At 35.4% G+C, this 19,472-nt stretch overlaps 3 protein-coding genes and 1 long non-coding RNA gene across 4 annotated transcripts; 2 read left to right on the plus strand and 2 right to left on the minus strand.

The window, feature by feature from the left end:
* Positions 1 to 1,036, minus strand: LOC148179991 (uncharacterized). The gene is made up of 3 exons (XM_088050450.1): positions 398 to 1,036; positions 135 to 343; positions 1 to 84 (listed from the first exon to the last, which is right to left on the minus strand). Exons 1-2 carry the CDS (start codon positions 506 to 508, stop codon positions 140 to 142), a joined length of 315 nt encoding a protein of 104 aa, XP_087906576.1. The 5' UTR covers positions 509 to 1,036; the 3' UTR covers positions 1 to 84; positions 135 to 139.
* A 177-nt stretch (positions 1,037 to 1,213) lies between these two features.
* LOC148179992 (uncharacterized) lies at positions 1,214 to 1,944 on the plus strand. Its single transcript, XM_088029607.1, has 3 exons — positions 1,214 to 1,292; positions 1,347 to 1,710; positions 1,772 to 1,944. The coding sequence occupies exons 1-3, from the start codon at positions 1,214 to 1,216 to the stop codon at positions 1,815 to 1,817; spliced, it is 489 nt and encodes a 162-aa protein (XP_087885733.1). The 3' UTR covers positions 1,818 to 1,944.
* A 98-nt stretch (positions 1,945 to 2,042) lies between these two features.
* On the plus strand, positions 2,043 to 3,041 carry LOC148179993 (uncharacterized). Its single transcript, XR_015771770.1, has 2 exons — positions 2,043 to 2,581; positions 2,632 to 3,041. It is a non-coding gene; the product is annotated as an uncharacterized LOC148179993 (long non-coding RNA).
* A 1,669-nt stretch (positions 3,042 to 4,710) lies between these two features.
* Positions 4,711 to 19,411, minus strand: LOC148179994 (uncharacterized). Its single transcript, XM_088050445.1, has 7 exons — positions 19,319 to 19,411; positions 6,883 to 7,193; positions 6,665 to 6,833; positions 6,528 to 6,564; positions 5,247 to 6,477; positions 4,980 to 5,201; positions 4,711 to 4,934 (listed from the first exon to the last, which is right to left on the minus strand). Exons 2-7 carry the CDS (start codon positions 7,174 to 7,176, stop codon positions 4,800 to 4,802), a joined length of 2,088 nt encoding a protein of 695 aa, XP_087906571.1. The 5' UTR covers positions 7,177 to 7,193; positions 19,319 to 19,411; the 3' UTR covers positions 4,711 to 4,799.
* Positions 19,412 to 19,472: the final 61 nt, after the last annotated feature.

Genomic DNA, 19,472 nt, shown 5'->3' on the forward strand with positions numbered 1-19,472 from the left:
CTCCCAGCGACTCTTCAATATAAGATTCTGCTACTTTTGCAGATTCCCATCCTCCATGTCTCTTCAAGGACCTAATATCTCCCCCTACATTGTAAATTTTATTATATGTTCTGAATAATAAACTGACTACTAACCAGCATTAACAAAAAGAGTTGCCGAAGTGCGGCGAAATCAATGCCCAGTGTAACTCGATGGATTTTCTAGTGAATCGTCGTTCCTTATGGGTTTTAGAATCCGGAATAATGACATTTATTGTGTCACTACAATCATGTACGTCACTGAATTCCATAGCGGCCAATTCGGCTTTTCTACAGGCTCCAGCAACTCCGAAGATCAGTGCAACCTGAAAAATTTCATAAAATTTATGTCATGTTCTAATTTCCTCTTGTGTCAAGACCTTGGACTTTTTACTGCGATAACCAACATTTAAATTTTTTAAGAAAGGAATAACAGCACCAAACTTGTCAATTTGTATGTTGTCTTTGGCTTTTAGTGTAGCCTTGAGCATGGAATATTCTGGCCACAATGAGACTAGTGACAACTTTTGCGACTAAAAAGTAAATGTGTTAGTTTTTCAAAAATGTTCCATTTCTATTTACGCACTTACCCTCATATCCAGGAATGTCAAAATGACATCTTCCGTTACTTCCGTGATGCCATTCTTATCTTTCCAGTCATGAAATGAATGTTACACTTTCTCGTAGGCGGGTTTTGATTTTGCAGGTAACAAATTGCCCCGTAATTCCTTACCTTTTTCCTTCATTTTTTGAGGAACACTCGCACATTTTAACCGATGCAAATTGTTTTTTTCACAATTTGTTTACTGTTACTATAGGAAACCTACCACCGCACCCTTTACCCACCACACTTTGACACATTTTGCTACAACTAAGAATTTTTTAATCAAAGAAGATTTTTCATAAAACAAGCATTAGTGTTAGAAAAAATCTTGAAGACAACTCGTGTTTTATAGTTAAAAAATCTCGTTCTATAAAATCCTCGCTCGCTCCGCTCGCTCGGATTTTAACTACGAACTCGATTTTTAAACTCTCTATAAAACACTAGTTGTATAAAATCTGTTAAAATTGTTGTTTTTGTTCTCTTCGATAAAGAAATGGGATATTGTTGTACTTTTTTAAAAACAAAGCGATTTATTAGGAATGTTATTAATCAACATAAAAGCCGCTCGATTTGATTTTACGGTATGCAACATATGCAACTATTTATACATACAACTGCGCGCGCTTGTAGTCACCTTGTAGTCTTGTCGCATGGTCTTGGTGACGTTTACCGTACGTATCTTAAAATAATTATAAAAACCAGTAAAGAGGTAGTTTTTATTTTAGATAAAATGAACATGAAAGAAACGAGAGCGATTTTTCGTCAGTTAGCAATTGAACGCCGAAAAGGAAAGTTTTTAAAGTCCAAAATGGCGAACTTTGTGGTTAGTTATCAAGAGGGAGAAAATCAGCAGTTAGAAGGTGTAACAGTATGCGTACAAGGGGGGCAAGGGGCTGTCATATTGTTTTATTCATCAAATGGTTTACCTTTGTTCTTTCTCAATGATGGGAACATCGAAACGTTTGATGATACCTTAGAAAGAGAAGTGATCCTAATTAGTCCAAGGAGAGAAAACATACATTTAACATTTATAACAGAAGCCCGAAAAGACGAGTTTATTACTGTACTAAGAGCATTCTTGGGACATAGGTGAGAAAGTACATATATATATATATATATATAAATATAATTATGTTTTTTTCATTTATAGCAACAATTCAAGTCCCATCAGTGATGATTCCGGGAGATCCACCTGATCCTAATTTAATGTATTATATTACTATCGCGGAAACAAAATTTCGAACATCAAATTGATTGACGTTTAAAAATTGTAAACTGTCCTTTGTCTTTATAACCTTAAAATTTATAAAAGACTCAGCAAGTGTCAGAAATTTACTTTGTATGTCAGTCACAATGACAATAAAGCTTGATTTACATTGCCATGTCAAAAAGTGATGTTCGAAATTTTGATTCCGCGATAGTAATTAATGTATTTAAGGTTATATAATGTATTATAAGGTTTTTTGATTAAAACATTACTCCTTCTAATATAAATTATTCATTACGTATTTGACAGCAGATAAGTAATAGTCTATTTAGACTACACGTGTATTCTAAATTAATGGCGACCGAAGAAAAACCGAAAATTTAAATCGTTACAACATTTAAAACGGCTACACACCCTGAAATGACGGCCCAAGCCAACATGGTTATTAGTAATTTGCTGCCGCCAAAGTCGAAGGAAAAGTATGAATATAATTATGAAAAATTCATGAATTGGAGAAGAAAGAAAAACATAACCTCATTTTCTGAAAACGTTCTTCTTGCCGATTTTGAAACTTTAGGTAAAACATTGAAACCTTCGTCATTATGGGCGACATATTCTATGTTGAGAAGTACCTGAAATTACCTGAAACGAACCTCAGATGGATATAAAGCAAAAAAATCGTCAACGTTTACTTGTGAACAAATTAAACGTTTTATTGAAGAAGCTCCACACGAAAAGTATTTGTTTTTAAAGGTAATTCATCCATCTAAACGCGACATTTTATTATAGTTATCTATTTTTAGGTTGCACTGATTATTGCTGTTTCCGGTGCATGTCGCAAAAAGGAATTAAAAGATATGCAAGTATAAAAAAAAAAATCATGTGAAAGATATGGGAAACGAACTTTACATCAAAAAATCCCTGACAGTAAAAATAAAACACACAGATGTTTTATATTTCTATGATATTTGTAAGAGGTATATGAGCCTCCAACCCACTGACAGTCCTCAGTACTTTTTAAACTATCATAATGGGAAATGCACTCGTCAAGTGGTTGGCATTAACAAGTTAGGCGATCAACCAAAAATCATTGCCAAATTTTTAAATTTGGAGCATCCAGAGCAATAAACAGGCCATTGCTTTAGGCGTTCTTCGCCGACAATTTTGGTTGATGGAGGAGGCGATTTAATGGCATTGAAACACCATGGCGGATGGAAAAGCCAAGCCGTGGTTGAAGGTTATGTGGATAACTCGATGGCAGCTGAAAGAAATACGTCAGATATTCTGAGTAACATCATTGAGAATAACAGTGACACACCAAATGTGGCTTATTCCCAATTTAGTCGAAACGTAGAAATTAGACCATCAACCTCGAAATGTGCGGCACCAGTTGCCCTCACTAATTGCAAAAATGTTAAATAAACATCAATAATTATTATATTTATAACACAAATAATAAATAAGAGCATTTTTTTGAAGTTTAGTTGTAATTTTCCACCCCAATCGTAAAAAATCGCATTTCCACCACAATCGTAGAAAAAGTATAGTACGCAACTCGAACGTAAGGCGACTTACGTACACTCGCGAATTATCGCACTCGGCTAACGCCTCGTGCTTACAATTTTTCGCTCGTGTGTAATACGCTTCTTACCCTACACGTTACGTAATATACTAATTTTTCGGCCAAAATCATATTCATATGTGTGCTGAAGTGGCCTAACAAAAACGGTAAAAAGGCGAATTTTAGCTTTTAACAAAGGTACGATGTGTTCTGAAGGGGTTTACTAGTAAAAAAGTCTTTAACACAGCAAAATTTCTAATTTTGAGTGTTTTTGAAAGGGAAATTTGTTTGGAGAAAATCGTATTCAATTGTGCTGAAACGGCCCAACAGAAAAACAGGGGAAAAAGACGAATTTTAAGTGTTTTTAAATCGTAACTTTTCTTGACCGAAACCGTATACACGTTTGATAAAACAGGATATATTTCTTAAAATTTTGACTTTTTTAAAAAAGGGTGACTTCGAAAAACCGGGCAAATTCTTTAAAATTTTTAACTTTTTAAAAGTCACTTTGAAAACCAGAGTAAAAATATTAAAAACGTATTGTGTTTTGAGGGGGCCTTACTAGTACAGTAGAACCCGCTTAAGACGCTCCCGGATAATACGATTTCTCGCATAATACGCCTTTTTATGCCGGTCCCTTGCGTTTGGATATGTTTTACATGTATTTTTTCTCGCTTAAGACTACAAATTTCTCGTTTATAACGCTCCCTGAATGAAATTTCCGAGAAAAATTTAATGGTCTAGCCGAGCCGTCAGTTTTGTATTCGTTTCTAAGAAAATGTTTACATGTAGTGGGGCCAAGCGTCAGTTGATTTACTTTGTTATTTTGTTAGACTTTATGAAACGGTTGTCTTGGAAAATGGCGTAATGGCGCAGAATAATGTAAAGAGGAAAGCGTTAACTCCACTTGAAAAATTAAAAATTTTACAGCAATACGACCAAAATCGTCAGACAAAAAACCAAAAGCAGATAGCGACGACGTTTCATTTACCGGTTTCTACTCTTCGGACCATTTTAAAAAACTGTAAAAAATTGAAGAATTGTGCAAGTCAGGTGCAGGAACGAAAAGAAAAAAATATTTTTGTACAATGTGATTTATTAAATCTTTTAATTTTATAATTAAAAAATTTTTTTGGGTTTCCCGTATAAGACGTTTTCTCGCATAAGACATTCTTTTTTCTCGGTCCCTAGAAAATCGTGTTAAGCGGGTTCTACTGTAGTTAGTTTTTTTAATACACTGTTTTAATCTTGATGTCCTGAATTTAAAGCTGATTTTACCAGATTATATACAAGTAGTGTTACTTAATACATACAAAACAACAGCATAAATTATTAAACAATTCCTCTGACAAGTAAATGAGGTATTTGACAAACATTTCGGCACCATTTGTTAACTTGAGCGATTGTCTCCTAAAGAATGGTGCACGGCAAGCCGCAACATAAAGGAAGACACACGGGTACCACCGCCGCACCTGAACTGCTTTTCCCTTTGCTTTTACTTTCAGCTTCGTATTTGTATTTCCCGGATGCTTTCTGATATCCGCCCTAAAAACAAACTTAGTCGTACAATAACATTTAATTTAATCGTACTTCAGCTCTCCAGGCGGCCTCCTCCTCCTTCTTCGCAAACATTTCATGCCCAGGCGGGTAATAAACGGGAGGCCCAGACACATTTTTGCTCTTCTGCACAGGCTCCTTCCTCTGTGCATCATCCACTTGCTCCTGTTGGCGCTTCAGCGTCTCAATCTTCTTCTTTTGCTCCAATTCTTGCTCGTGGGCGTTGAAACTGGCGTTGTAGGGACTGTTCGGGGGCTACAAAAATCTAATTATCACCGCATCATCCTCGATAAGTTTTACCTCGTGGCCGATGTCGGCCAACAGCTCATCAAGGCGTTTAGGTGGCCCTCCGGATTTATCAGTGGGGAAAGGTTTTGGTAGTAAAGTCTGACTGTCATCACCTTGGGGGTACCCGGCCTTGTAATTATTAGTGGTGGTGCTTTCCGATTTGTATCTGTATTGGATGTTCACCGGTTCGTTCGGTTTATGGGGAGGATGTTTGGGGTCGAACGTCTCGACATCCCTGGGTCTGTTTCCAGGACCGTAGTTATTAGTAGTGTGGGTCTCGTGTCTGTAAACTATGGTCTTGTCGCTCGGCGGGTACCCATTGGGGTACGGATGATGGATGTTCCTCGTCGTGGAAGAGTCATGCACTTCTTTGATATACTGTTGGGTTGACGGAGGATAATCTCTGTCATGGATCTCTTTAATGTACGTTTCTTGGCGTGGCGGGTTTCCTCGAGGGTAATCCCTCTCATCATACGGACGGTTAACACGATTTGTAACAGTGTTACGATGCTCTTCAAGAACGTACGACTGTTGAGGAGGGTTTTGATTACGGGGTAAACTCCCCCTTGTGTGATCATCCAACTGGCGAGTCGTGGTAGTCTCGTTGTAAACATAAGTTTGATTCCTCGGGGGAGGAATATCAGGGGTGTACCCTGGCTGGTAAGTCCGCGTAGTCACAGTCTCGGTAAACCCAGGAGACGCCGGTTTTTGGTACGGAACGTAACTCGCCGTATTTTCAGAAGACTTGCTTTCTTTTTTATACACAAAGCTTTTACTGGGGGTCGTTTGCGACTGATTCGGAGAGAAAACGTACTTCTCTGTGTCCACAGAGGTGTTTAGATTCGTTGGGTAGTCGCCATTACCGGGGATCTCGTAAGTGTACGTCTTTATGGTTGTGGTAACTTTAGTGTTGCCAGGAGGGTGAAGACTTGGATCAAGATGCGCCAGAATTTCAGGATTGATATCAGGAGAGGTCGTTTCAACAACCTCCAAAGGATAACTATGAACGTTGGTGACTTTTTTTTGTTTGCTCAAAGTGGAGGTCCTTGATGATGGTGATGAGGATCTATTCCGAATTTGTCGCAAGTCACCATAAGTCCCTTCGTTGTACTGAATATCTCGAGTAAGAGAGCTTTCGCGTTCTGTTCTTTCCAAAGTACGACTTCTTGAGCTCGACCTCGGGGTGTCTCCGTAATGCAACTCGCGCTGGACTGACCTCTTCGAAGAAGTCGAGGCGTTTCTCCTGTGAAAGTTGCAGAGTACCGAATGAAACAGAATCAACAATCTACTTACTGAAATTCTGGATCCGAGCCAGTGTTATTATAAGATTCTGGAAAACAAACGCTTATAAATATCGCATGAGTCAGTTCGAATTGAAAACTAAATCTCTCGGAACAATAATTGTGGGTGCAAAAATGAATATCACTCGCCTTTTTCTTGGAATGACGCGTTCTTGACTTGTTGTAAATCGTCCAACAATGAGTCCAACTGGTTGATGCTATTCTGCATACGTACATTTGAAGGTGGGGCTCCTCCGCTTGTCTTGTAGGAGTACGACTCTTTTTTATACCCAGTGACGTGTTTGCGGCCATCAGGGGACTGCAACATTGTTTATCAAGAAAATCACGTTTAGGGCCAGTGTACTAACCGTGTAGCTATAAGCGTCGTCGGAAGAATACTCAGACATGGGATTGGCGGCTTTGACGTTAGTCACGCGATTTAGAGAGTTACTTCTTGCGGATTCGAGGGGTTTGGAGATTTCGCGATGCGTTCCTAGAGAGCTTCCTGGACGAGAAACTGAGTTTTGGAGGTCTTCGAGTAGATAGTCGAGGTTGTGGTCGAATTCCGCTAGGTTTTGGGACGAGCTGCGGAAGTTGCGGACTGGAGAGACTGTCCGCATTATTTTCGTTTCTTGGTATTCTTTTCGCTCGACGGTTGACATATTGCTGGCGGTTTAGTCTAAAAGGAAAAGATTGTTTAGTTTTTAATAAATATCTCATTAATATTCGGTTCTTTTATTTGGTAAAAAGACGGGATAATCTTGAACAAACATTTAATGATAAATATTTGAGGATTTTACGCTGTGTGAAAACGATTTTTGAAGCCGGAGCGAGTAAATTGCACAAGTGGAATTCTGGAAATTTTGTATGAAACGTATCTAAATGGTGATCAATAATTGTTTCTGGTTATTTTTTTATTTCAAATTTGGTGTGCACACTATTTCTAACTTAACTATCAACTTCAAATTTCAAATTATTCAGCAAATAAGACAAATTTTAGAATTTTTCATTTTAAGATTGAACCAAAATTTGTCAGTAGTTCAATTTGAAGGCTGTAGTTCAAGTAATTTTAGTGGTTCAACAACCAAATTTAGGGAGAAGACTATACGTAACTTAAGTACCAACTGTGCCAAATTACCAAATTATCCAGCAAACGAGACAAATTTTAAAATTTTTATTTTTAGAGTCAACCAAAAATTTTCACTAGTTTAATTGAAAGTCTATAGTACGAGTAATTTTAGTGGTACATCAACCAAATTTGGGGTGAACACTATTCTTAATTAAATTATCAAATGTGCCAAATTACGAAATTATCCATCAAACAAGACACATTTTTGAATTTTTCATTATTAGAATGACGAACATTTTGTCAGTAGTTCAACTTGAACCCTGTAGTTCGAGTAGTTTTAGTCGTACAGCAACCAAATTTGGGGAAAACGCTATTCCTAACTTAGCTATCAACTGTTCCAAATTACCAAATTATCCAGCAGACGAGACAAATTTTAGAATTTTTCATTTTAAAAGTGAACCAAAATTTTTTAGTAGTTCAACTTCAAGTCTGTAGTTCGAATAGTTTTAGTGGTACATCAACCAAATTTGGAGTGAACACTATTCCTAACTTGCTTATCAATTGTGCCAAATTACCAAATTATCCAGCAGACGGGACAAATTTTAGAATTTTTAATTTTTAGAATGATGAAAATTTTGTCGAGAAGTCATATTGATGCCTGTAGTTCGAGTAGTTTTAGTCGTACATCAACCAAATTTGGTGTGAACACTACTTCTAACTTAATTATTAATTGCGCCAAATTACAAAATTATTCAGCAAACGAGACAAATTTTAGAATTTTTCATTTTAAGATTGAACCAAAAATTTTCAGTAGTTCAACTTGAAGCCTGCAGTTCGAGTAGTTTTAGTAGTACAGCAAACAAATTTGGTGTGAACACTATTCTTAACTAAATTATCAAATGTTCCAAATTAAGAAATTATTCAGCAAACGAGACAAATTTTAGAATTTTTCATTATTAGAAGAATGACTAACATTTTGTCAGTAGTTCAACTTGAACCCTGTAGTTCAAGTAGTTTTAGTCGTACAGCAACCAAATTTTGGGGAGAACGCTATTTCTAAATTAACTATTAACTTTGCCAAATTACCAAATTATGCAGCATACGAGACAAATTTTAGAATTTTTATTTTTAGAGTCAACCAAAAATTTTCATTAGTTTAACTTGAAAGTCTATAGTTCGAGTAATATTAGTAGTACATCAACCAAATTTGGGGTGAACACTATTTTTAATTAAATTATCAAATGTGCTAAATTACGAAATTATCCAGCAAACAAGACACATTTTTGAATTTTTCATTTTAAAAGTGAACCAAAATTTTTTAGTAGTTCAACTTCAAGTCTGTAGTTCGAATAGTTTTAGTGGTACATCAACCAAATTTGGAGTGAACACTATTCCTAACTTGCTTATCAATTGTGCCAAATTACCAAATTATCCAGCAGACGGGACAAATTTTAGAATTTTTAATTTTTAGAATGATGAAAATTTTGTCGAGAAGTCATATTGATGCCTGTAGTTCGAGTAGTTTTAGTCGTACATCAACCAAATTTGGTGTGAACACTACTTCTAACTTAACTATTAATTGCGCCAAATTACAAAATTATTCAGCAAACGAGACAAATTTTAGAAATTTCCATTTTTCGAATGACGAAAATTTTGTCAGAAGACTATATTAAAGGCTGTAGTTCGAGTAGTTTTTGTGGTACATCAACCAAATTTGGTGCAAACACTATTTCTAACTTGGTTATTAATTGTGCCAAATTACCAAATTATCCAGCAAACGAGACAAATTTTAAAATTTTTATTTTTAGAGTCAACCAAAAATTTTCACTAGTTTAACTTGAAAGTCTATAGTTCGAGTAATTTTAGTGGTACATCAACCAAATTTGGGGTGAACACTATTCTTAATTAAATTATCAAATGTGCCAAATTACGAAATTATCCATCAAACAAGACACATTTTTGAATTTTTCATTATTAGAATGACGAACATTTTGTCAGTAGTTCAACTTGAACCCTGTAGTTCGAGTAGTTTTAGTCGTACAGCAACCAAATTTGGGGAAAACGCTATTCCTAACTTAGCTATCAACTGTTCCAAATTACCAAATTATCCAGCAGACGAGACAAATTTTAGAATTTTTCATTTTGAAAGTGAGCCAAAATTTTTTAGTAGTTCAACTTCAAGTCTGTAGTTCGAATAGTTTTAGTGGTACATCAACCAAATTTGGAGTGAACACTATTCCTAACTTGCTTATCAATTGTGCCAAATTACCAAATTATCCAGCAGACGGGACAATTTTTGGAATTTTTAATTTTTAGAATGATGAAAATTTTGTCGAGAGGTCATATTGATGCATATAGTTCGAGTAGTTTTAGTCGTACATCAACCAAATTTGGTGTAAACACTACTTCTAACTTAACTATCAATTGCGCCAAATTACAAAATTAATAAGCAAACGAGACAAATTTTAGAATTTTTCATTTTATGATTGAACCAAAAATTTTCAGTAGTTCAACTTGAAGCCTGCAGTTTGAGTAGTTTTAGTAGTACAGCAACCAAATTTGGTGTGAACACTATTCTTAACTAAATTATCAAATGTTCCAAATTAAGAAATTATTCAGCAAACGAGACAAATTTTAGAATTTTTCATTATTAGAAGAATGACTAACATTTTGTCAGTAGTTCAACTTGAACCCTGTAGTTCAAGTAGTTTTAGTCGTACAGCAACCAAATTTTGGGGAGAACGCTATTTCTAAATTAACTATTAACTTTGCCAAATTATCAAATTATGCAGCAAACGAGACAAATTTTAGAATTTTTATTTTTAGAGTCAACCAAAAATTTTCACTAGTTTAACTTGAAAGTCTATAGTTCGAGTAATTTTAGTGGTACATCAACCAAATTTGGGGTGAACACTATTCTTAATATTATCAAATGTGCCAAATTACGAAATTATCCAGCAAACAAGACACATTTTTGAATTTTTCATTTTAAAAGTGAACCAAAATTTTTTAGTAGTTCAACTTCAAGTCTGTAGTTCGAATAGTTTTAGTGGTACATCAACCAAATTTGGAGTGAACACTATTCCTAACTTGATTATCAATTGTGCCAAATTACCAAATTATCCAGCAGACGGGACAAATTTTAGAATTTTTAATTTTTAGAATGATGAAAATTTTGTCGAGAGGTCATATTGATGCCTGTAGTTCGAGTAGTTTTAGTCGTACATCAACCAAATTTGGTGTGAACACTACTTCTAACTTAACTATTAATTGCGCCAAATTACAAAATTATTCAGCAAACGAGACAAATTTTAGAAATTTCCATTTTTCGAATGACGAAAATTTTGTCAGTAGACTATATTAAAGGCTGTAGTTCGAGTAGTTTTTGTGGTACATCAACCAAATTTGGTGCAAACACTATCCCTAACTTGGTTATTAATTGTGCCAAATTACTAAATTATCCAGAAGACAAGACAAATTTTAGAATTTTTATTTTTAGAGTCAACCAAAAATTTTCACTAGTTTACTTGAAAGTCTATAGTTCGAGTAATTTTAGTGGTACATCCACCAAATTTGGGGTGAACACTATTCTTAATTAAATTATCAAATGTGCCAAATTACGAAAATATCCATCAAACAAGACACATTTTTGAATTTTTCATTATTAGAATGACGAACATTTTGTCAGTAGTTCAACTTGAACCCTGTAGTTCGAGTAGTTTTAGTCGTACAGCAACCAAATTTGGGGAAAACGCTATTCCTAACTTAGCTATCAACTGTTCCAAATTACCAAATTATCCAGCAGACGAGACAAATTTTAGAATTTTTCATTTTAAAAGTGAGCCAAAATTTTTTAGTAGTTCAACTTCAAGTCTGCAGTTCGAATAGTTTTAGTGGTACATCAACCAAATTTGGAGTGAACACTATTCCTAACTTGCTTATCAATTGTGCCAAATTACCAAATTATCCAGCAGACGGGACAAATTTTAGAATTTTTAATTTTTAGAATGATGAAAATTTTGTCGAGAGGTCATATTGATGCCTGTAGTTCGAGTAGTTTTAGTCGTACATCAACCAAATTTGGTGTGAACACTACTTCTAACTTAACTATTAATTGCGCCGAATTACAAAATTATTCAGCAAACGAGACAAATTTTAGAATTTTTCATTTTAAGATTGAACCAAAAATTTTCAGTAGTTCAACTTGAAACCTGCAGTTCGAGTAGTTTTAGTAGTACAGCAACCAAATTTGGTGTGAACACTATTCTTAACTAAATTATCAAATGTTCCAAATTAAGACATTATTCAGCAAACGAGACAAATTTTAGAATTTTTCATTATTAGAAGAATGACTAACATTTTGTCAGTAGTTCAACTTGAACCCTGTAGTTCAAGTAGTTTTAGTCGTACAGCAACCAAATTTTAGGGAGAACGCTATTCCTAACTTAGCTATCAACTGTTCCAAATTACCAAATTATCCAGCAGACGAGACAAATTTTAGAATTTTTCATTTTAAAAGTGGACCAAAATTTTTTAGTAGTTCAACTTCAAGCCTGTAGTTCGAATAGTTTTAGTGGTACAGCAACCACATTTGGTGTGAACACTATTATTAATGAAATTATCAAATGTGCCAAATTACAAAATTATCGAGCAAACAAGACAAATTTTAGAATTTTTCATTATTAGAATGACGCACATTTTGTCAGTAGTCCAACTTGAACCCTGTGGTTCGAGTAGTTTTAGTCGTACAGCAACCAAACTTTGGGAGAACGCTATTTCTAACTTAACTATCAAGTGTGCCAAATTACCAAATTATTCAGCAGACGAGACAAATTTTAGAAATTTCCATTTTTCGAATAACGAAAATTTTGTCAGTAGACTATATTAAAGGCTGTAGTTCGAGTAGTTTTTGTGGTACATCAACCAAATTTGGTGCAAACACTATTCCTAACTTGGTTATTAATTGTGCCAAATTACTAAATTATCCAGAAGACAAGACAAATTTTAGAATTTTTCATTTTAATAGTGAACCAAAATTTTTTAGTAGTTCAACTTCAAGTCTGTAGTTCGAATAGTTTTAGTGGTACATCAACCAAATTTGGAGTGAACACTATTCCTAACTTGCTTATCAATTGTGCCAAATTACCAAATTATCCAGCAAACTAGTCAAATTTTAGAACTTTTAATTTTTCGAATGATGAAAATTTTGTCAATAGTCCGATTTGAAGCCTGTAGTTCGATTAGTTTTAGTGGTACATCAACCAAATTTGGGGAGAGCACTATTCGTAGCTTGACTAACTGTGTCAAATTACTAAATTATCTATTAAAGGAAAAAAAAATTGGAATTTCCACCGCTCCTGCACAAATTTTCTCGAAAATTTGTTAATAAGTGTTATTTTCATTCAGTATGCAATATATCAACTGTTAAAAACACTTTAATGACAGACCTGGTGCCCCGAAATCGTGTTTTTGCGCTATTTTTAGCCTTTATAATATCATCGGTTTCAATCCAAACTATTGAATAAATCTCTATAATTTGCATAAAAATTCTATTTAAGTGTGTGATGTCATAGTCTCGTTATGCAACAAGCTCATTTTTTCCTCCACATCTCGGAGACAACAAATTCCATTTAAATGTCCAGATTGCGTTATTAAAAGCACGTAACTGGTTTCAGCCTTATTAATTCTAGAACCACATCTGACAAAGAGTAGACTCCAGAAATTTATCGTGCACGTGTTAGACACAAAAAACCACAACCATATGGTACGTGTCTTCATTCCTATGACACAGGTGCCAAAGTTCATTAGTCATCCCGTTGACAACTTTTTTAATTAATACACAAATCAGGCCTGGTAATGCTCGAAGAGAGTGAACAGCCACGACCCATAAATGAGAACGTTTCTTGTATTTGCAGTGGTAATTAGCAGCTTCTTGTTTGACAACGCTTCTCTTGTTCTTGGCCAAACGAGCAGCGCAACTTCTTCGGCTGGTGCAAGTGATTTCTAATTTTGTCAATAAGGGGAGATTACGTCAGATGTGTTGGTTTGGTATGCGATATCTGGTAACAAAATACGTAAACATTGTCAGGTGAGACGTCGCTGTTTGTGTGGGAAGAGTGTAAAACCGTGCAAGCAACAACAGCTGGTTCATTCATAGCCAGAGCTAGAATCACAAAAAAGGAGATGTAAACAGATTAATAGGAGTGTTTATACAGCCACCGAGGAAAAATCTCGTTCTTGTTGGTACAGAACTAGAATTTATTGCTGTGGTTCTGCAACGGAGCGACAATTTCTCGCACCCTTTCGTTGCACAACCGGAAATTCCGTCAAGAAATGGGTTAACTAACATTTCAACCCACATGTTCCAATTAGACTTCCTGACTCAGTTCACGTCATAATCGTATTCACTCCTGAAAATGGGATTTGCGCTCGCCCACATCTCGAGCTATTTCTGAAAATGACCCAGAAATCAAAAGGCGCCAATGACGAAGTGATAATGAAACTCATTTCATTCGAAGATTTTTTTTTATTTTATTACTTTATTGCGAAAATGTTTATCACAATTGGCTATTATTAGACGGTCTCGCCTAGTTTTTTAAGTGGACGACACCTGCAATCCATTATTGGTGAAATCATGACGCGTCTATTGTCGTTTTAGATGACGTGGAGGTTGGTGAAGAGGTGAAATTGATGGACGTTACTGGGCTAAGGTCAAGCTTCGCGGTCGCTATAAAATCCCTTTTATGGACGAGAAAGGAACCTTGACCGCGTTGGTTCATTTGGATTTATTAGGACGAGCGCAGCGGATAAGTCAAATATTGACGCCGCGACAATAGAGGCAGTTGAAGACGTCTGTTAAAATATCTTGAGATTCTGTTGTGTATTTTTGGAACGAATTCTTAGCTAAATTTCGCGAGAAAAACGATGGAGAAAACCGTTTCTTAATATCTGCAGTAGTTTTGGAAATATTTAGCTCTAAAAATTTGAAAAATGAAAATCATCTATCTGAAACTTTAATGAGCTATATGGACTCATTTTACGCAGAATTTTGCGCTGAATCCAAAAATACTCTTATTTTTTTCATCCGTCAACAAATAACTGAGTTAGAGGCGTTTGAATTTTCGGGTGGTCGCCAGAGAGCCAAAATTTTGGAGGTTCGAAAACGATTTTTCTTGATATCTCCGGAATTAAGCCAAATATTAAGAAACCCTTTTCAAAATCGTTTTTCTTGCTTCTCGGTCTAATTTTACAATAAACTCAATGCATATTTTCGTAAAAGCCCTCTGGAATGCGTCGCCAACATCGCCAGATTCCATTTAAACACTAGCACTGTTGTAAAAGGACAGTTTTCTGCAACCAGTTTCATCTATGAGGCAGTTAAATAAAAACTGCATTATTATTTCAGTTAGACAAACTGTTTATGGATTTCCACGTAGCAGTTATATTTATGGGAACACCAGAATAAGTTAACGACCTGCACAACTTTGCATTGTAAACTCCAGAAACTTTCCCCTAAAAATAGGGTTTGCTAAAGTATTAAAATATGTCGACAATTATTTTAGTTACATTCTGGAAACAAAAATAAAGCGCGTGTTTATTTATGAAGTTAGCACATGCTTCTGTAACACGTAATATAACTGTTGTTACCATCATTGTCGCATTGAAATTCAATGTTTCGCCATTAATTACTGCAGAAAAAACTGCGCAACTTAATATATTGGATCACTGAAGCGTGACTATGAGATCTAAATCGTGTCCTTTCATTAAACCCACATTATTATGATACTTATTCAATTAAAATCAATTAATAATTGTAACCGCCTGCAATAACTAAAACAAGGTTGCTTTTTTCCGTACATAGAACGGATTTGCGACTCCAACACCAAAGATTGCTCTATTACTCCTTTGAAGTTAAGCAAGTTAGACTTAGTGGGCGGCCTTCACACCGTGTCTCTGACTACATCGTGGTTGCTATATTTGGTTAGGTCAATCTTTCGTTTGCAGCGTGTGGGTTTTTTGACCATATGTTTTGCACTGCATATTTCGTGCATTGATTTTTTGTTCGATTAGCGTTTTTGAGGCTGCAGCGACCTTCGCGAAGAAGGTTATTGCCTTTATCCTCCTCAGTTATTCTGGAAATCGTCAAAACGACTCGAGGTGGCCTGAAATAACTGATGTGGGTCCAACTTAACGACTCGTGCTGTCACTGATATCAGTCTAATTTAGACAATGTTTCGGTTGTAAACACGTGATGTGGGGCGAATTAATGGACATGACTCGAGGAATGGTGGATGCGAGAGTTTGAGGTTTCACGATGACGCGTAATTTTTCCGGAAAATTCAAATTGGGTATTCATTAACGAAACAAAAGACGATTTGAATTTGACCAATTTAGGAATGGCAAGCCCCGTTTACTCAGCACATCATAAATTTGACGGTTTTACAAGCACACTTTTAAAAATGTTGCAAAGTAAATCAGACTTTGAACTAAAACTTAAAAGGTATAATACAGTGGCGGCCAAAATAAAGTGGTACAATTCTTGGACCACATTTTTTCAAAATTTGTGCTGTGTAATCACTAGTCAGGCTTTCAAAGTAGGCATAATGATATTTTTTGTAGGCTCAACAATGAGATTAATAAAACAAAAGAAAAAAATGACATTGATGCATGATTATAGTACTCCTCATTTATTTTGAATACCGCATTTCAAGGTCATAATTTGTGACAGTTGTGGTGCTCTACGACAAATTTAAGAGGATTTATGTATTGAAAATAATCACGAACATGTCTTTGGGTGTTCCAGAACTCGTTTATGTTCAATTCAAGGGATAAATCTTCTCAAATTGGCCGTAGAGCTCCACAATTTTCACAAATTTTGACCTTGAAATGCGGTATTCAAAATAAATGAGGAGTAAATAGGATGATTTGAATTGTATGGCATGAAACATGGCAACTTGAAATACTCTAGAATTTTCCGTCTTTTTGGGGATATTAATCTCGATTTAAGTTGGTTATGCAACTACGCCTTCCCGCCTTTTTTAGAAATTTGTCAATGATTTGACATTCACTGACATTCGTCATTTTTGACCACTTTAAGATCCACTTTTTGCACTGTTCCTTGAGTTTTGTTGTTAAAATAGTGTCTAATTACTAGTTTTTCGGTTTTTCTGTTGTGCAAATTGTCTTTTGCAAGTTTCATGATGAGTAGATTCAAGATCTGTTGGTCAACTTGACCGAAGTTTCCTAATTAGAATGTTGATAATGAAAGATTTGTAACAACTGGACTGCTAATAAAGTTTTGTGTGCTTACCTGACACACAGCTTTCAAGTGTGTAAAAATTGAGGGTTTTTGAGGTTTTCTCTACGTTACCAAATTAATGACAAATCACCGAATTAGTTAGTTTGTTAATTCCTTTTCTATAATCAAGTAATAGGAGCCATTTTTATAGCAGTAAATTTAGTAAAAATGAATTTTAAAATTAGCATCATGACAACTATTTTAAATTTGGCGGTTGTTGGTACTAGTTTTTATCGCGCAGATTTGGTTAGAAAACTGTCATCTATTTATTCGTTGGACAGACTATAGAGTTGTAGACTACTCATGACGTAGTTTCCTTATTTTCTTTTACTTTTAAATGCATTTGCAATCTTCAAAACATCTTTACATTGTAGGCACAGATTACTCCTTGTAGGTCAATAATTATTCAGGTAATTATGATAATGTCCTAGTAGTAGTTCAACCGTTTAATTTTTGGCGTTTTATTTTAAAATGCGAATCAAAAATCGTTATTTTCGGTCGGTTAGGTTGCAAACGTCCATTTTGACAGCTACTTTTTTATTTAAAGTTGGAATCTTGGTGAATTCGATTTGGGAATTTGAGATGACAAGGTTGGCATCATTGTCTCCCAGCATTTGACAGTTGCCATTTTGACATGAAATTTGCTGTGTATCAAGACTGCGTAGTTAATTGGTGTGTGCCCTTAAAGTGAAGCGAAATTTCCCTCAGATGCGACTGCTGTTTACCAACGGTAAGAAACAAAACGATCGTCTTTTGTACCCTAAAACCCAATTCACATTGCAACATTTGCAGCAGGAACAAATTACTCGATTAAAATCTAAAAATTTGTGACCTTGGGTGGATATTTGCAACCTAAACCAACTGTAAACGTTGGATCTTGATAAAAACTCACTATTTGATGTATATTGATTTCCACGTTTCTAATACAGCCTCCAAAATCTAATTCTGATTAGCAAAATAAGTGTACATAAATCTAGCAAATTCTGATGATAATGCAATTTTTATTCAAGAAGTGGGTTTAAATTCTCCAAAAATCTTTGCTTTTTTGAGTTTGTCAATAATAAACTTTGCCTAATCGCCTAACTTGCCTTACAAAACGGTCCAAAGTAAAGAAAAAATCCCTCGAATCAAAGGACGAAAGTCTAAAGAATTAAGGGAGCAGAAGCTAAAGAAATTAGTCAATGAAAACTTTAACTCGTTGTAAAAGTTGTTACTCAACGTAAACTTACGAAACTGGAATAATTTCCAAACGCACTTAAACGCAGGAATATTTTCAGTCCACATAATAAAGGTAATAGTCGTTTCCCAGTTTGCACGTGGAGCCATAAAACCGCGCTGTTAAAATCCCCGATCATGCTTACATTTTTCCGGCCAAATTTAGTAACAATACTCAATTAATTAAACATTATAAAAGTCTCTTTACAATCAGAATCACCTTTGTGACTCCTCTACAACAAAACCAGCAAAATCATCCTCACGAAGACCAATAATGCATTTATTCAACAATAGGTTATCGTAGGTCGTCAAATTATACTCTTGGCGGTGCTATTAGATTATAATAACAATACGCGGGACCACTATTTTATCTAACCACAGCAATTAACAATAAACGCTCGATCTGAATTTAATTCGGGAATTGACAGTCAATTGTATTGTGTCCTTGCGATTTGTCCCATTTAAACAAACCTAATAATTAATTCATTACGATTTTTAGAACTGGCACGCCGCCGACGTATCTGTTTATTTGAATGGGTATTTTTGGACGCAGTTACTCTTCGGAATCATTAAAAATTCTATGAAGTGCAGACTTCACAGGTGACTAAGAGTAGTAAAGGTGTTTTTTTTCTTTGCCAAAAGTGTGCCAAGTCCTTGGAGATATTTTAAGCGTCTGATTGTTATAGAAAGCGATAGGAGCATCAGAGTAATTTAATTGGGGCAGTGCAGGAAAAAATCAGTTGCAAAACTTTCGATGTTTGATCTCTTGTTTTGTTGAGTCATAGACATGGGTAATTGGCAGTTTTTTCGTGTTTTAACAAGCTGCACCTGAGAATCGATGCATTTGCATTTCCACAACCTGAAATTCCCAAATTTGGACATTGAGAAATTCATTACCATAAATGTCCAGTAGCTGCGTCTGAATTTTTAACACCCAATAAAACGTAACAATTCCGAGAAATTGTGTAATAATTCAAGGTAAAATTAATAAATGTGCATGTCAAATAATGCCCACTTGTGGGCGCCGCGTTAATTTTCTAATTTTACAATTAGACGCTCTCAAAAATAGTTTGTTTGAAGCTGCAACAATAATGCAAATATTTATGCGATAACAACTAAGTATGAGCACGTTGTTAGTGATAATATCAACAGTTGTTAGTTTGCCTCCGATTTTGGGCATGAAGACGTCGAAGGCGGTGGCAACGGTTTTAGCAGAACTTACCGTTTCCTGCAAAAGTCGCCAGGTATCCTGTACCACACCACATACACACAACACTAGTTTCGTAAACCGAAGACTTGTTCATGTGCTATTCTCAGATCAACTCGGCTTGGTTGGACGATGTTCAAATGTCAGCGCGTAGGTAACAGTTGCCAGC

This window comes from Gnatocerus cornutus, chromosome 2 (genome assembly GCF_029298725.1).
Source record: "Gnatocerus cornutus isolate USDA-ARS CGAHR chromosome 2, icGnaCorn1.1, whole genome shotgun sequence".
NCBI lineage: Eukaryota > Metazoa > Arthropoda > Insecta > Coleoptera > Tenebrionidae > Gnatocerus > Gnatocerus cornutus.